This window comes from Balaenoptera ricei, chromosome 17, assembly GCF_028023285.1.
Source record: "Balaenoptera ricei isolate mBalRic1 chromosome 17, mBalRic1.hap2, whole genome shotgun sequence".
Taxonomy (NCBI): domain Eukaryota; kingdom Metazoa; phylum Chordata; class Mammalia; order Artiodactyla; family Balaenopteridae; genus Balaenoptera; species Balaenoptera ricei.
Window position 1 is genome coordinate 3216351 of NC_082655.1, and position 18587 is coordinate 3234937.

General features: G+C 45.9%; 2 protein-coding genes across 2 annotated transcripts in view; one reads left to right on the forward strand and one right to left on the reverse strand.

The window, feature by feature from the left end:
• Positions 1 to 18587, forward strand: part of TRAPPC9 (trafficking protein particle complex subunit 9) — a 670396-nt gene that overhangs the window by 134091 nt on the left and 517718 nt on the right. The gene's annotated exons all lie outside the window — the stretch shown is intronic.
• On the reverse strand, positions 6260 to 6763 carry LOC132352025 (gametocyte-specific factor 1). Its single transcript, XM_059902291.1, has one exon. The coding sequence runs from the start codon at positions 6761 to 6763 to the stop codon at positions 6260 to 6262; it is 504 nt and encodes a 167-aa protein (XP_059758274.1).

The window sequence follows — 18587 nt, forward strand, 5'->3', positions numbered from 1 at the left end:
CAGCTTGCCTGGAGTCACGTAACACAGAAGAGGCGGAGTTAAGTTTCAAATTCAGGGTTCGCTGACTCCGAAGACTGGATTCTTTCTACTAGGTGAGTCTTGTTCTTTCTGCATCTTTTTTTGACTCACTCACAAGCTTTACTCTGTGAAACTTGGCCCCCAGAACACTCCCTTGTCTCATCTGAACTGCAGCTGTAAGGCCCACACCTCTACTGCGAAAGTTTGGGAATTTATAAAAATTTTCCATATTCCTCCACTATCCCAGCCCCATGATTTTCACATGTGTAAATTCCCTCCCAAGCATTTACCACTTGCAGATATATTTCATGTGTTGCCTTCTTGCTCTTTGCCCAATACAGCATCCTGCCTCTTTGCTTAATATTAGAGTATTTCTCTTGCTCCTTTTAATGGTTGCTCTCTTCCTTAGACTAGTAGAAGGAAATACATTTAATTGCTAGCAGTGGTTGTGTTATAGAAGTGCAATTATGGAATATTTTTCTTCTTTCTCTAATTTTTAGATTTCCTGCAATACATTTTAAGATTTAAAAATATGTCTTAAATGTCAGCCCTTGCTGTTCGGTGTATTTAATTCTTACCCACCCTTCTCAGCAGGCTCCCCTGGCTGTCCTGGCCCAAGTCACATTTGAAAGAAAACACTTGTAATCCCTCCCAGGAGGGCACCCTGGATATTTTCAATCTGAAGGGAGATAAGCATGGTCTAAGTCATACCCATGTTTAAGGGAAGGAAAAATGTCCTGAAAAAATCTCATCCCCGTTTCTTTCCTGATGCATCTAACAAATGCAAGGCCACCCTTGAGTTCTGGAAGACAGGGACCATTTCTTGCTCATTTGTTTCCCCAGTGCCGGGCCTGGCACATGGTAGGTACCTAGTAAATACTCAGAGAATGGGAGTGATTCACTTAAGATTCACAGTGTCCCAGGGGGAAGGAATTTAAGGCTCATCCAGAGCGTGTTTATTTCCAGGGCCCCAAGTAGAAATCAGAAAAATAAGCCTTTCTTCTTCTTTCTTTCAATCAACAATCAAATGAAAAATGCCAGGGCCACAGTGCCTGAGAACATCCTTCTTCGAATTACTAAATTGATCCAAGCAGGGCTGCTTTCAGAAACCATCTTCTCCCATTTTATGAAATGAACTCTGTGCCTTTTAATGAGAAAACCCATTTAAAAATTCAGGGCTCGCTGACTCCGAGGACTGGGTTCTTTCTACTAGGTGGGTCTTCTTGTTCTTTCTGCATCTTTTTTTGCCGAAAAAAAACCTCAGCCCTGAGACAGAAGAACACAGGGCCCAGGCTTAGCTATGAATTTTCTGTGGAAATAACACTTTTTTGAGTGTTCTCTCCTGAATCTATATTGAAGATATCGACTAAAGTAGATTTATTTCAGCAGTGAAAAAATAAGAGCATAGATCCTCCCAGACCCAGGCTTCGAAGGGCTGCAGCCCCTGCTGCTCCAGGAGGATGCAGGGTTATCTAGGTACCTGGAGGGGCCTCCAGATATAAGTGGATGTGCCTGCTACGTGTCTACTAGTTCTTCACACTGTGTGGTAGGCTGAATTATGGCCTCCAAAGATATATCCAGCCTAATCCCAGGAACCTGTGAATATGTGAGGTTGTGTGGCAAAGGGCAATTAAAGTTGCAGATTAAATTAGGGTTGCTCATCAACTGACACTAATGTAGGGAGATTATCCTATATTATCCATGTGCCCAATGTAATCACAAGGGTCTTTAAAGGCGGAAGGAGAACTTAGAGGCAGACCACAGAGATGCTGTGGGTTCAGCTGTAGACCACTGCGATCAAGCAAATATGGCAACAAAGCGAGTCACGCAGACTTTTTGGTTTCCCAGTGCATGTAAACGTTATGTTTACACTGTACTGTAAAAGTCTATTGAGTGTGCAATAGCATTATGTAAAAAAAAAAAAGGTATCTATCTTAATTTAGAAATGCTTTATTGCTGAAAGTGCTAACTATTATCCGAGCCTTCAGCAGGTCATAATCTTTTTTTTTTTTTTTAATTTATTTATTTATTTATGGCTGTGTTGGGTCTTCGTTTCTGTGCGAGGGCTTTCTCTAGTTGTGACAAGCGGGGGCCACTCTTCATCGCGGTGCGCGGGCCTCTCACTATCGCGGCCTCTCGTTGCGGAGCACAGGCTCCAGACGCGCAGGCTCAGCAATTGTGGCTCAAGGGCCCAGCCACTCCGCGGCATGTGGGATCTTCCCAGACCACGGCTCGAACCCGTGTCTCCTGCATTAGCAGGCAGGCTCTCAACCACTGCGCCACCAGGGAAGCCCGGTCATAATCTTTTTTGCTGGTGGAGGGTCCTGCTTGGGCGTTGACGGCTGCCGACTGATCGTGGTGGTGGTGGCTGACGGCTGGGGTGGCCATGACATTCTCTTAAAATAAGACAACAGAGAAGTTCACTGCATTGACTGACTCTTTCACAAACGATTTCTCCGTAGCAGGCAGTGCTGCTTGATAGCTTTTTACCCACAGAACTTCTTTCAAAATTGGAGTCAGTCCTCTCAAACCCTGCCACTGCTTTATCAACTGAGTTCATGTCATATTCTAAATTCTTTGTTGTCATTTCAACAACCGACTAAGTTTACCATCTTCTATGGGAGCGGTTCGTGGTGCCCCAAAACAATTACGATAGTAACACCAAAGATCACTGATCACAGATCGCCATAACGTATATAGTAATGAAAAAGTTTGAAATATTTCGAGAATTACCAAAATGGGACACAAAGATACAAAGTAAGCAAATGCTGTTGGAAAAATAGTGCCAATAGACTTGCTCTATGCAGGGTTGCCCCAAACCTTCAATTTGTAAAAAATGCAACATCTGCAAAGCGTAATAAAGAGAAGCACAATAAAAAAAAAAGGTGCGCCTGTCCTCAAGATCATAGACACAAGTAGTGGTGTTTGCCAGGGGCCAAGGGGGAGGAGGAATGGGGAGTTAGTGTTTAATGAGTATAGAGCTTCAGTATTGCAAGATGCAAAGAGTTCTGGATATGGACGTTGGTGATGGTTGCACAACAGTGTGAATATACTTAGTGCCACTGAATTGTACATTTAGAAACGGTTATATACTAAATGCTACTGAACTGTACACTTTAAAATGGTACATTGTATTTATGCGAATCATATCTCCATTTAAAAAAAAGAAGTCTGAGACAGAACAATCCCTTTTTCCTGTCTCTGGGTTTGATATATAAGGGTGTGAGGCCTGGAGCTGCTGCGACCAATCTTGCAGCCATGAGGGACACTGGTCACACAAAGAGAAGCCAAGCACAAAGACAGGAGGCCCCTGAAATAACTGGCCTGCACCCGACTTCTGTAATGTGACGTAGTGGAGGTCCTGACCGTGAAAGCCAGTTCCTAGGCTTTTCTGTTCTCTGTAGCAGAGAGCATCCCTCCAGAAAGTCCTGAGCACCCCGTCACCATCAGGGGTCTCTCCTACCGGAGGAGCAAGTCTCACTCCCAGTGGCTGGGAGGAAGTAACATGTTCTCCGTGTTTTAACGCTGCTGTGTCTTCTCCTCTGTTGCTCCTCCCCCACCCACACTCTTCACCCACCAAGGGCCAACGCTGCCTCCTTGGTTGTCCTTTCTGCACCCTCTGTGAGCCTCTGCTAAGCCCCCGATACAGCACTGGCCCCAGGGATTAGAGGTCACTAAATGTCCCTCTGCCCCCTTCCTGGGCGGCAAGGCCTGGGCCTGATTAATTAGGCCTCCTTGCAGAGCCCAACACAGGCCCTGGCACTTAGTGGATCCCCAGGAATTGCTTATTGTGTTGATCACAGAGGCGAGAGTGACTTAGTCAAAGTGCACGTGATGAGATAAAATCAGCCTTGTCAGCAGGCGGGGAGAAGAAGGTTGGGCAGTAGCGGGAGCCCCTCCTGTTCAGGCCCTAAGCCTTGTAATCTCCACGGCGGCCCCTGAGGTCAGCGTTACCGTCTCTATTTTACACATGAAGCAGGGAGGCTCAGACAGCTGGGGTCACGCACCCGAGTCACACGTGCTAGCGAGCAAGCTGGGACTCGGGCACAGTTCTTGCTGACTCTGAGCTCTGAAAAAATAACAGTAACAGCTAACCCGTACGTAGTCGCCACTACTTGCCAAGCTCTGCTTTCCCTCGTTTGCCCTCCTGACAGCTCTGTGAGGCGGTGGTGTCATCAGGTCCGTTGTATAGAGAGTAGAAGTCACCCAGCAGGTAGGTGGCAGAGCCAGCACTGGAGGCTGGTGGAGGCTCCAGAACCCCTGCTGTCCCCACCTGAAGTGTTCTGGTTCTAGGTCAGGACCTGGAACATTCAGAGCCTGAGCGGGAGCTGGCCATCAGGCAGCAGTGACAGTGACAGGGACAGGTTGTTGGCCAGTCGTACACCCCGGCCCACTGCAGGCTCTGGGGTGGGTTGTGCTGGCCTCACTGTCTAACTGTAGGCTGACATGACCCCTCTGGTCCTTGAATCCCGACAGCCCTGGGCCCTGCCTCTAACCAGCTCTGGGACGCTGGGCACACTGCTTCCGACCTCCGAGCACGGCCTCCTGGAGGTAATGTGTGCGCACAGGGCGGGGCAGGGCTCAGGAGAAAACAGGGACAGTCCAAACAAGCTCCCTGATGATGGCTGTCAACCTGTCACTGAGCCTGCTGCTTCCTGCGGTGGGCGGAACAGTGGTCCCCGTTCACATCTGCCTGTGAATACGCTACTTGACAAGACAAAAGGGACTCTGCAGCCATGATAGAGTTACCGGCAGTGAGTTGCAGAGATTATCCAGGATTATCCGGGTGGGCCAATTATAATCACACTGAGCCCTTAGAAGAGGAAGAGGAAGACAGAGAGTCTGTCGGAGAACCTGGAGGACAGAAGAAGAGGCAGGAGAGATTCACAAGAGAGGGCCTCAAGCAGGCATTGCTGGCTTTGCCAATGGAGGAAGGAGCTTCTGAAAGCCAGACTTCGGTCCCGGCCGACAGCCCGCAAGGAAATGGGGGCCTCAGTCCTACGACCGCAAGGAACTGAATTCTGCCAGCAACTCAGATGAGCTGGGAAAACGGACTGGACTTCCAACTACTGTGAACTGTGAGCTAATAACTTTGTATTAAGCCTGTAAACTTGTCGTAATTCATTATGGCAGCGATGGAAAATGATACTCTCCTCAAACTCCCTCTCCACTGGAGTGAGCGTTGGTCCTCATCTCGGCCTTGAGTTGATCCACAAGCGTGGGGCCCCCAGCCCTGTTCTCCTGAATCAACGTGCAGGATCACTTTCCGTGGTCTCCAGCTGGAAGGCAGGCAGGACGGTAGAGCCCTGCAGAGGCCAAGTTCACTTGGCTTTGTGCCCAAAATAAAGCTCTGGATATGAGTGTACTTGTTGAAAAAGAAAAAAAAAAAAAACCCAAATGCTGACCCACTTTTTCCTGACTGCTCTGGCTCAGACATGTCCCTCTAAAAGGCAATTTATTTCTAGTACACGCTGTTCCCAGGGCTGACATCACCAACCTCAGTTGGAAGGAGGAGCAGTACTTACGAGAGCTCTCAGGGGCTGGCATCCAAATCTGATAATGTAGCAAAGTTCTGCAAAAAGCTGGTGTTTTTTAAAAAAACTGCATCAGCCTGGCGATGGAGGGGCTGGGAGTTTGGCCCTAGTTAGAATCTCCAGCCAGGAGAAATGCTCGAGGCGTCTGGTCCCTGGAGCTCCAGCCCTCCTGCTCAAACCCCGGCAGACCACAAAGCGGCAGCGTGGCCTGGTTTACGGCAGGGGTGACCACCCTTGCAGCCTGACATGGGGGCTGCTTTGAAGGTAGACAGCCTCCCTTGGGAGACCGGGCCTTCCCAGTGGCCACACGTCTCTGAGCCACACAATTGACTAAAACATCATAAATATATATCTATTTTGATAATTATTAAATTAATATAAAGGTAAATTTTATTGGAAATATAGCTCTTATTGAAATAAATATTTTTAAGTTATTTTATGGACCTACAAATATTTTTTTTTTTTTTTTTTTTTTTTTTTTATTTACAATGATGGTTTATTTGAAACAGTTCTGAGCATGAGGGTTCTTTCTTGCATCAAATGAGTAAGGACTTAAAGGAGGGAGGAAAAGAAAGGTACTTATCAGTTTGAAAGTCACAGACAATTTATCTTTCTCTAATTAGATTAGGAGAAAAAAATGAAGAACCCACTGTAGCAGGAAGAAGCAAAGAGTCTTCTAGGGTCTGGCATTTGAGATAGATACTCAGTTACTGTGCATTTCCATTGTTTTTCCATGGCAGAACATATGGCAGAGACTTGGGAACACGCATGCCTGAAGCCAGGTTACTCTTATGTTCCATAACTATGTTGCTTGCGGGGCTGTTGTTGCCACAGTAGGTGGCTGTGCCCCAGACAAATGGGGTGCTGGTCTGTTCCCACAAATCTTTATCCCAGTCTTCATCGCAAGGAGGGCACTGCCATGTGCTCTCAGTCAGAGTCTCTTGTCCGAGGTTCCTGGTTTGGCTGACTACATCCTGCTCAATACAGCTTTTGTCATCACAGCTTGAGATATGATGACTGATTTCAGCCCGAGGAACCTGATGGCGAGCATTGAAGGGACAAGTAGCCAGTTTGTCTGCGACGTCAGGATGATTCTTTCTGCACTTGATAAGATGATAAGGAAACCTGCAGGCCCTGATCTGGTGGTTTTTATCATAGGGGCATTGTAACAGCTTTTCAGGGTCCAGGGTATCGATGTAAGTGTCTTCCATGTTGGAAATGAAGGAGCCAAATCCAAGTGCGTGGCCTTGCGTGGGTGGAACTCGCGCAGCCCTGCCGGGCTCTGGGGTGGCCATCTTAGAAAGGAGAACGAGTGCTGAGACCTGGGCGCTCGAGGAGGGCCGGGACTCGTTAGGGGTCGATGGATGGGTACTGGTGAGAACGAAGCCAAGGACGGGTCTTCGTTTCTGTGCGAGGGCTTCCTCTAGTTGCAGCAAGCGGGGGCCACTCTTCATCGCGGTGCGCGGGCCTCTCACTATCGTGGCCTCTCTTGTTGCGGAGCACAGGCTCCAGACGCTCAGGCTCAGTAGTTGTGGCTCACGGGCCTAGTTGCTCCGCGGCATGTGGGATCCTCCCAGACCAGGGCTCGAACCCGTGTCCCCTGCATTGGCAGGCGGATTCTCAACCACTGCGCCACCAGAGAAGCCCTAGTTGTTTTTGTTTAGCACTCGTTGTGGACCTACAAATATTGATATTTATTGTTTGCTTGAATGGGAGAGATTATGCACCAAACGTATCCCGAGTTTTAGCTTTTGTGTGTAAGTGCTGAGACTCTTGTTCACATTAATGTAGATGGGAATAGAGAAAATTATGTTATAGCAGTGTCTCTCAATTCTCCAAACTTTTATAACAAAAATCAGGTGGCGATATAAGATCAAAAATCATTTTGAGTGATTTTCAACTAACAACTCAGCAGGTCTTCCTTTGATTTTGCTGAAAGAAAGTAACTGAAACAGTTAATTTGCAAAATGATTTGTTACCAAGTTGTTAGAATCATTCATGTTCTTAATTTCTGGGCAGTACGCTAAAAGTTCAAAATTCAGGGCAGTAATACCAAGAATTAGCACATGACGCTTAAATATACTTGTTACTCTTTTGCTTAGAGGCACCTCGTTTAACCCAACATGCTCAGAAGAGGCTGGGAAAATGGAAGTATTGTTAATTCCAGTTCACCTTTGCCAAGGTAAAAAAATTAGTATACATTTACAATAGCCAATGATATTTTGGGAAATGTTAATGAAAATAATCATCTTATGAGTCTGAATAATGGTCTTGAAAATTTTTGTAAGGTAAAAGTATATATGTCCAAATGTAACATTGATTTGTCAAAAGCAAAAGGAAATCTTTTTTTTTTTTCAAAAGGAAACTTTAGATCTCTTCCTCCCTCATTGAAATCATATAAAATATGCAACTGAGTTACAGATTGAGCTGCAGGAAAGTGAAAATACTCACAGATCCTTTCTCATTGCTGAGAACAGTAAAAATGGAGGAAAAGCTTCATAGAAGATTGTTTTTTCCCAGCATGCTTTTTACACATGTCGAGGATTCTAATTGTAAGGAAAAATTGTCCAAATTTTAGATATGAGGCAGAGAGATTACTGTGTCCTGCTGAGTGTTTTGCAGGGTTAGTCTGGTGGTGTAATCTGGGGCTTTTATAAAGTTAGGCATTATATTCTAGAAAACTGATTATGATGCAAGATTCTTGAGCTATAGCAAAGCAAATGAATATTATTCTAGAGAGATGCAAATGAGAAGATTACATTCCAAGACTCATAGCTTTATTTTGTATTCATTTTACAGTCTTATTCTTATATTATTTCTTTCAGGGAATAATATATTTGCTTCTCTCATAGCTTTTTTTTTGGAAACAGCTTTATTAGCCTACTGTTTCCTTCATTAAGGAGTTAAGTTTGATACGGGTTCATTTTATATATTTGTTATCAATTTTATTGAATTCATTATTGCATACACTAACTGCCCATTTTAGAAGTAGAATTCAGTGAGGTTTGCTAAATGTATATACCTGTGAAACCACTGCCACAGTCAGAGTATCAACCCAACCACCGTCGACCACCATCAACCCAAAGAGTCTCGGTGCCCCTTCCGAGTCAGCTCCCGTCTGGGCCCCAGGCAACACTTGATTAGATTTGCCTTTCCTAGAGCCTCACAGAGATGAAGCCACTAACTCTTCTGTGCCAGACTTTCCTTTACCAGCACGTCTAGGAGAGTGTCAGAGCGGGTCCCTGTTCAGTGCTCTCTAGTATTCCCATCTCTCTGCTGATGGAAAAAGGGTTATTTCCTCTTTGTGACAATTACGAATGAAGCGCTGTGAACATTCATGGACATACAGTTCTGTTCCTCTTCCTCAGAGGGGAATTGCTGGGTCGTATAGCGCGTGGATGTGTGTGGAGTGGAAACTGCCAAACCTTATTCCAAAGTGTTTATCCCATGTGACTTTCCCACTAGCAATGTTTCTCTCCTTACTCCGTCTTTTGTTGTGTAGAGGGCCCCAGCTGGAGAACCTAACGTGGGTAGAGGAAGATTTTTTTCCCCTCCTTTCCACGTGCACACGTGGGTGGGGAGCCCAGGAGCTCACACACAGCTTTGTGGGTTGGCTGCCCCTGGCGCTCTCCTTTCCATTCCCCGTCCGCTCAACTCAGTGACACTGCTGGTCTTTGAGTGACTTCTCTCTGCCATGGATCAGACCTGGACTCCCGACACAAAGCTCAAGTGGTCACAGAGCTGACCTCATTTGTTTCTCTTCTGTCAGGACACAGTCCTGAGCTGGCTGTTGTCCAATGTCTGAAAACCGTTTTCTTTTTCCTCCCAGGTTTCTAGTTGTTCACAGTGGGAGGGTCAATCTGGATGCTGTTCTTCTCCCTACATTTGTTTTTCATCTTTTCAAAATTATACTTTTACATAATTTTAAGGTAGATACATAGTTAAGGCATGGGGCTTTGCCGTGAAATTTGTTGTGCGGGTGAAATTAATATCTCCACTTTTGATATTATCTGCAGTTTCTCTCTTGGCTCTCACAGACTCTCCCTTAGGTGGGAAAGGAGATTCTGTGCTTCACTGCATATGGAGTCTAAGGTGGATCAGTTTTAGGAAAGACTACGTGTGGACATTGGGACTTTCGGTGGGGAAAATGAGTTCCTTAAAGCAATAAGACAGTACGTATAGTTCTTAGAATAGTGTCTGTCATACTTTAAGTGCTCAATAAATGGTAGCTATTATTAGGACAATGCAATAAAGGAGGTGAGCTTTACATTAAAGACTGCCTCCTTTGTAGCATGCTACTTATTCCCTTGAGGCCCCTGGGATCGTTATGTTATCTTTTTTTTTTTTTTTTTTAATTTATTTATTTATTTTTGGCTGAGTTGGGTCTTCGTTGCTGTGCGCGGGGTTTCTCTAGTTGCGGCAAGCGGGCTTCTCATTGCGGTGGCTTCTCTTGTTGCAGAGCACGGGCTCTAGGTGCATGGGCTTCAGTAGTTATGGCTCGCAAGCTCCAGAGAGCAGGCTCAGTAGTTGTGGCGCGCGGGCTTAGTTGCTCCGTGGCATGTGGGATCTTCCCGGACCAGGGCTCGAACCTGTGTCCCCTGCATTGGCAGGCGGATTCTTAACCACTGCGCCACCAGGGAAGCCCCGTTATGGTATCCTTGCCAGCCCAGGGTTCTGATCCAAGCTTGCTTTCCTGGGCTGCGGCCCATATTCCATTATCATTTCTCTTTTTACTCATATAACAGCCTTCCATTGAAGTCCTTACCCCGTCCTCGTCCCTGTGTTGGAGTTGAAACTCATAGAACCGTGAGTGGATCAGATACGAGAATGGGGTAGAAAGTCTCAGGACAGAGAGCTGCAGAGGGGGTTGAGGAAGCCCCGAGGACAAAGGAACTTCCTCTGCTTGGGGAGTCAGGGTGGCTTCGCAGAAGATGAAATTAAGATTTGAAGAGCGAGTAGAAATTTGCCAGATGGGCATGGTAGGGGAGAGAAAGAGCAGAGTATCTGCAAAACTCAGAGGCATGGGAAGAGTGATGTTCAGAAAACGGCAGCAGGGCAACCAGGCCGAACCACGGCATGAGGGTGGGATCGCAGAGGGTGAGGCTGCACTGGCAGGCAGAGAGCAGTTTCTTTTCAACAACTTTATTGAGCTGTAAGTCACATGGCACACATTTCACCCATTTGAAGAGCACCATGCATTGGCTTTTAGTATGTTCAGAGTTGCATGCAACCATAGGAAGCAATCTTTGAAGCCTCTGTATGGTCCTATTGAAGGTGGCCTTCCCAGGACTCCCCAAAGTGTCTTTTGGGGGTTGTGTGGGTGCATAAAGTCTAGGGGAAGCTGGAGCAGTGCTGGATCCAGGTAGAAAAGAAAACAGGCAGCAGTCCTTGTGCTGAGCAGAGCAGAGCTCCGTCAGGTTACCTGTGGGTCATGAGGGGGGAGAGGAGGCCCCCTGCAGGGCCCCCACCACGGACCACAGCTTCTGTAACCTGGGGCTGTGTCTTAATAGTCAGAGCAAAGGGGACCGTATAATACTGAGAGTGTGGCCCTGGACCAGGCTGAGGCTCCCAGAAGTCCTGCTTTCCTGACAGATACCAAATGGAGGCCAGGTGCCCCAGAGCTGATTTGGGAAGTGCACTGAAATGAACACTTTTCAAGAAGTTCTTAGTTTTCTTGTTAAAGGTAGTCCTTTTTTTAATGGGAGAGAGGGACTTCCCTGGTGGCACAGTGGTTAAGAATCCGCCTGCCAATGCAGGGGACACGGGTTCAAGCCCTGGTCCGGGAAGATCCCACATACTGCGGAGCAACTAAGCCCATGCACCACAACTACTGAGCCCGTGTGCCACAACTACTGAAGCCCGCGCCTATAGCCCATGCTCCGCAATAAGAAAAGCCACCGCAATGAGAAGACCGCGCACCGCAACGAAGAGTAGCCCCCGCTCACCGCAACTAGAGAAAGCCCGTATACAGCAACAAAGACCCAACCCAGCTAAAAATAAATAAATTACTTAATTAATAAAAAAACAAAACAGGGCTTCCCTGGTGGCACAGTGGTTGAGAATCCACCTGCCAATGCGGGGGACATGGCTTTGGGCCCTGGTCTGGGAAGATCCCACATGCCGTGGAGTGGCTGGGCCTGTGTGCCACAACTGCTGAGCTTGCACTCTAGAGCCCGCGAGCCACAGCTGCTGAGCCTGTGTGCCGCAACTGCTGAAGCCCGCACACCTGGGGCCTTCGCTCTGCAACGGGAGAGGCCACTGCAGTGAGAGGCCCGCTCACTGCAACGAAGAGTATCTCCCCCCCACCCCCCCGTCGCCGCTCGCCGCAACTAGAGAGAGCCCGCATGCAGCAACAAAGACCCGATGCAGTCAAAAATAAATTAAACAAAAAGGCAAAAAAAAAAAACGGGAGAGAGTCTCCAGTTTAATGTCAGGAATGGAAAACAAACAGGTCAGAGATGGGTGGAGGCTGGTTTTAACCAGTCAACTTGTATGGAACAGTTTTTTTATGAGCTGCCCCAGTGACTGTCTGGATGAACGGTTGAAAGGAAATGGGTCTGCACATACAGGCTGTTCTTCCTGGGCCACGGGAGTAGCTGCTTTCCAAACCTGGCTGTGTTTTCACAAACACATTTCAAGGCCACACCTCCAGTGTTCTCATTCAGTACCTTTGAGTCAGGCCAGGAAATCGTGATGTGTTTTTTTTTTTTTTTTTTTTTAAACATTTTTTTAAAAATTTATTTATTTATTTATTTATGGCTGTGTTTGGTCTTTGTTTCTGTGCGAGGGCTTTCTCTAGTTGTGGCAAGTGGAGGCCACTCTTCATCGCGGTGCGCAGGCCTCTCACTATTGCGGCCTCTCTTGTTGCGGAGCACAGGCTCCAGACGCGCAGGCTCAGTAATTGTGGCTCACGGGCCTAGTTGCTCCGCGGCATCTGGGATCTTCCCAGGCCAGGGCTCAAACTCGTGTCCCCTGCATTGGCAGGCAGATTCTCAACCACTGCGCCACCAGGGAAGCCCCTCGTGATGTGTTTTTAACTGCTTTGACTTCTTTTGGACTTCTTCTGGAATTCTCTTTTTGATGATTTTTAAACAACTGCAAACAATTTTCAAGTACAGTACAAATACTTTATCTTCCTTAACTGCTTTAGCGTAAGTGGCTGCCCCAACACCCCTAGCTGAGTGTGGATTTTCCACAAACGAGGACCTTCCCTTGTAGCCCCACAAGGCAGCCATCCAAAGTGGGAAATTAACATCGGTACATTATTACCACCTGATCCTCAGGCTCCATTCAGCTTTTACAGCTGTTCCAATTTTTTTTTTTTTTTTAAGCAAAATGATCAAGTCCAGAGTCACGCATGACCTTTAGTTGTCCTGTCTCATCAATATTCTTTAATTTGGAACAGTTCCACAGTCTTTCTGTGACTTGCATGAACTGGACATGTGCTTTTGAAGATTGCAGGCCAGTTATGTTATAGCATGTCCCTAATTTTGGTTTCTCTCTTGTTTCTTCACAGTTAAATCCAGGTCATGCATCTTTGGCAGGAATATCACAGAAGTGGTACTTTGTTCTATTGATTGCATCCTATCAGGTGGTGCATGATTTAGATTTGTCCCATTACCATCGATTCAGTTTGACCCAAATCCTCTTTTTTTTAAATTGAGGTATAATTGACATATAACATTGTATAAGTTTAAGGTGTACAACCAGTTGATTAGATCCATTTCTATGTCAAAATATGATAACCTCTTCAGTGTTAGATAACACCTTCATCATTTCACACAATTTCATGTCTTTTTGGTGGTGAGTACATTTAAGATCTAGTCTCTTAGGAACTTTGAACTATATAATACAGTATTGTTAACTATAATCACAATGCTGTGCACTAGATCCCCAGTTATTCATCTTCTAACTGCAAGTTTATACCCTGGCCAAATCTCCCCTTTTCTCCTACCTGCCAGTACCTAGTAACCACCATTCTCTTGATACTTTGTTTCTTCAGGTGATCTGAATCCTCTTTCTCTGCTTTAGAGAAAGAAGGACAGAAATGGCAAAAGTATGGATAATTGAGGTTTAAAAAAAACCCTTCCACTTAATCAATGTCATTTGAATAATCTGATCTGTATTATTTGAATAATTCAGATAATTCCTGTATCGAGTTGGCAGATAGCAGAGATTTAGTCTCAGTCTTTCCTTTTAAAAATTAGCTTTAATGCTGTAATATTTGACACACAAAAGTCATAAAGAATAACATAACTTGAACTGTAATAACTTGATATGTAATATATAACATATATTTCCAATTGGATTATTTATTACTTTATATGTAACATATAAGGCATATAATGTAGTGTCATATACATAAATTGAATTCTCAAGAATTAAGTCACTGCCAATTTAGCTAAATCTCTTTTGTGAATTCCTTTCTAACATCAGTCTACTCTGAATTTGCCTAGAACTGACTGACCCAGGCTCACCTGACAAAGTGACAAAAATCCCAGGTCTTGGTGAGAATTGTTGAGGCCATCCTAATTCAGACCAGACACGGATGTTTGTTTTCCCATAGTAGCTAGTTAGCTTGTTCCGGCATCTGGTGGTCACACGTGGGATTGCAGCTACCCATATGTTACCCTTCTCAGGATTTTTCTTTTCCATTTTGAATTTTTTTTTCCCATTTAAACTTAAATTTGAAATGTAAGATCCAATTTTAATAAATTGGATATATTATAACTTATATTTACAAGTTTCTGGCTCTACAAGTGGCCACAATGCATTGGTGAGAACTCATAATTTTTCAGTCTTTGTTTCTTGGGGTGTTTGTGTGTGTGTGTGTGTGTGTGTGTGTGTGTCTGTGTCTGTGTTTGGGGATATTTTTCCTTTGTTAATTCTAAAAATTTATTGCTAATACATGGCAGGCACTGAGGTGGACGCTGGCAGGGAAAAGAATAATCTGGATGGCAAATTAACCTCGTGCTTCTGATTATACTCCGTGAAACAGGAAACCTCTTGCAGTGCATTGTTTGAAATGTAGTAAATAGTAAGTTACAATCGTGACTAGGCTGTTAGGTAATCATTCTTGAGATATCTGTGGATGTTAAATTCACTGGTGAAAGTCTGATGAAGAATAGGTTATTTATGCAATTTCAAAGTATCTTCAAAAGATCCACAAGTTACTTATTAATTACAATGGGAAAAAATAGTCACTTTATAGCGGAGAAACTTGGCAGACTGCACATTAACCAAGGGATCAAAGTTAACATCACAAACCAGACAAACCAACCTCATGTGCCTCCTGAGATGATACACTAAGGACTCACATCACTTCTGTGGCCTGTTTTGCAAAAAACACATAACCTGAATCTAATCATGAGAAAGCATTAGACAAACTCAGAATGAGGAACGTTCTACAAAATAACTGAACTGTATTCTTCCAACATATTAAAGTCATGAAAGACAAAGACTGAGAAACTTCCAGATAAAAGGAAACTAAAAAACATATGACAACTGCAACTTGTAATCCTGGACAGGGGAAAAATAGCTATGAAGTGCACAATTGGGAACTATTTACCTAGAGAATGATAAAACCAATGAGGCAAAAATGTAAGTAATTGGTGAACATGGATAAAGGGTGTATAAGAGTTCTTGTTACAATTTGTGTCATTTTTCTGTGTTTGAAATTACATATAAAAAAGTTAACCCCAAAAAGTGTTTCCAAAAGTAACAAGCTCTTTAATGACAAAGAACTGGTCTCTTTAAAAATGATTTATTATTTTTCATTATGAAATCAATGTATGTATGTTTTTTATTTTATTATTATTTTAAAATTAATTTATTTATTTTTGGCTGCGTTGGGTCTTCGTTGCTGCACGCAGGCTTTCTCTAGTTGCGGTGAGCGGGGGCTTCTCTTTGTTGTGGTGCGCAGGGTTTTCATTGCGGTGGCTTTTGTTGCGGAGCACGGGCTCCAGGCACGCAGGCTTCAGTAGTTGTGGCACGCAGGCTATAGAGCGCAGGCTCAGTAGTTGTAGCGCAGGGGCTTAGCTGCTCCACGGCATGTGGGATCTTCCTGGACCAGGGCTCGAACCCGTGTCCCCTGCAGTGGCAGGTGGATTCTTAACCACTGCGCCACCAGGGAAGCCCCTGTATGCTTTTTATTTTTTTATTTTTTATTTTTATTTTTTTTAAATGTTTCTTCTGATTCTTTTTTTTTTTAAATTTTTTTTAAAAAATTAATTAATTAATTTATTTTTTTTTTATTTTATGGCTGTGTTGGGTCTTCGTTTCTGTGCGAGGGCTTTCTCTAGTTGTGGCAAGCGGGGGCCACTCTTCATCACGGTGCGCGGGCCTCTCACTATCACGGCCTCTCTTGTTGCGGAGCACAGGCTCCAGATGCGCAGGCTCAGTAATTGTGGCTCACGGGCCCAGTTGCTCCGCGGCATGTGGGATCTTCCCAGACCTGGGTTCGAACCCGTGTCCCCTGAATTGGCAGGCAGATTCTTAACCACTGCGCCACCAGGGAAGCCCCCTGTATGCTTTTTAAAGGAGAAAAAATATATAGAAAAGTTAAAAGAAGAAAAAGCATTAATCACCCACAGGTCTATCACAGACCAACGCTGCCTAGGAAGATTGTTTGAAAGGAGTGCAGTTTCATGGTGCAGGGATGTGCTAGATGGAGGGCATTCTGGACTGAAGGAACAATATAGAAAAGACAGGGAAGCGTGGAAAGGCATGGCTCAGGGGAAAATGAGAAGACAGCATTGGGTTTGCTTTGAGGTGGGGAAGCTGGGGCTAGAAAACGGAGATGAGTAGGTGCGGTAGGACTTCCCAGGAGGACCAGTGCTGGAGGGGGAGATCGTGCAGGTCCGATTCTCCCCCGGGCCGGCGTCCACAATGCCTGGCACATGGTTCGGGCTAATGAAAGAGTGCGCATGAGGCAGGCCCTAGGTCCCTTCCTGCCCCGTAGCGTCCCCTCGCAGCGACTCCCCCGCCTGCTCGCAGCTCGCCATCCCCACTCCGCAGCCTGCGGGGTGCTGACGCAATCAGGAAGCAGGTGCAAGGCTCGGTTTCCAGGGCAACAGCAGCCAGGCCTCCATCCTTCCGCTCGCACTCGTGCGTCACTTCCGGCCGCTCGCCGCCAGTCGCCGCCGGCCTGTGGAGTGGCTGAGGTTGGGGCTATTTCTCTTCGTCTAGTTGGGGCGTTGGGCTGGGGATGGTGTTGGCCAAAATGATTTTTCGGTTCTGCGGGAGGAGCTGGTAGGGAGGCAGGTGGAGCTTAGTTTCCGTCCCCCAACCAATCGCTTTCAAATCCGCTCCCTGAGCGCAGGGGGGAAAAGACGTCTCGTCGCTGCCAGACCTAGAGCATGCGCACTCGCACCGAGGCAGCCTCGGGGATCCTGTGTTCCGGGATTTCAGGGCAGCCGGAGGGAATCGAGGGGGCGGGGCAGCGGGGGGGGCGGGGTGGGCGAGCGAAGGCGTTGATTGGCCACTAGGAAGCTCGGCTGTGGCGCCGCCGTGGACCCCTGCGGCGGGCTCTGGAGTTTCGTTCATTCACTCACTCGCTGAATGGATAGCCTCACTCAGCCTTCACGGAGAGTACGCGGAGTCTGAGCTTGTGCTAAGCGCTGGGGATTCGGATCCCACGATTTCGTTGACCCTCTGCTGTGTCCCCTCCTTTCTTCCTGTGCAATCTTATCGCCTCTCCTCTCCATTCAAGCCTAGTGTGGTGTACTTCTTGCACAGGGAGGTGACCCCCGGCCTCTCTTACTGCAGGCACCTTTCCTGAAGGGTCCCCATCCCTGAAAGCAGCCGCTGAACACTGGAAGGTCTGAGATGGAGTTCTGGTTAGGCGCTCAATTACTGAGACACTTCCACCACTTGACATTCACCTCTGAAAGAAGAGTATAGTAATTTTCGGAGGGGTTGTGAGGTTTAAAATGAGCTTTGCTGCTTATCTTGGGGTTGAATCCCTGCTTTGCCCCTGATTAGCCTGTATGACTCTGGGCCATTGCAGGGAGGCCTGTGTCCAGCACTGGCTGATACTCAGGTCTGGCTAATTTTTTTTTTTTTAATTGAAGTATACATAGTTGATTTACAATGTTGCGTTAATTACTGCTGTACAGCAAAGTGATTCAGTTATATACATATATACTTAAAAAATAGTCTTTTCTATTATGGTTTATTATAAGATATTGAATATAGCTCTCTGTGCTATACTGTAGGACCTTGTTGTTTATCCATTCTGTATATAAAAGCTTACATCTGCTGACCCCAACCTCCCACTCCATCCCTCCCCTAAACCCCCTCCCCCTTGGTAACCACCAGTCTGTTCTCTATGTCTGTGATTCTGTTTCTGTTTCATAGATAGGTTCATTTGTGTCATATTTTAGATTCCACTTATAAGTGATATGGTATTTGTCTTTCTGACTTCACTTAGTATGATCATCTCTAGTTGCATCCATGTTGCTGCAAGTCATGTTATTTCATTCTTTTTTATGGCTGAGTAATATTCCATTGTATATATGTACCACATCTTCTTTATCCATTCATCTGTTGATGGACATTTAGGCTGTTTCCATGTCTTGGCTATTGTGAATAGTGCTGTTATGAGCATAGGGGTGCATGTATCTTTTTTTTTTTAATTTATTTATTTTTGGCTGCATTGGGTCTTCGTTGCTGTGCGGGCTTTCTCTAGTTGCGGCGAGCAGGGGCTACTCTTCATTGCAGTGTGCGGACTTCTCACTGCAGTGGCTTCTCTTGTTGCGGAGCACGGGCTCTAGGCGCGTGGGCTTCAGTATTTGTGGCATGCAGGCTCAGTAGTTGTGGCTCACGGGCTCTAGAGCACAGGCTCAATAGTTGTGGCGCAAGGGCTTAGTTGCTACGCGGCATGTGGGATCTTCCCGGACCAGGGCTCGAACCCGTGTCCCCTGCATTGGCAGGCGGATTCTTAACCACTGCGCTACCAGGGAAGCCCTCTTTTTGAATTATAGTTTTGTCTGGATATATGCTCAGGAGTGGGATTGCTAGATCATATGGTAATTC

Excerpts from the sequence above, each read along its gene's own strand:
- LOC132352025 (XM_059902291.1), bottom strand. The coding sequence starts at position 6,763 with ATGGAAGACACTTACATCGATACCCTGGACCCTGAAAAGCTGTTACAA.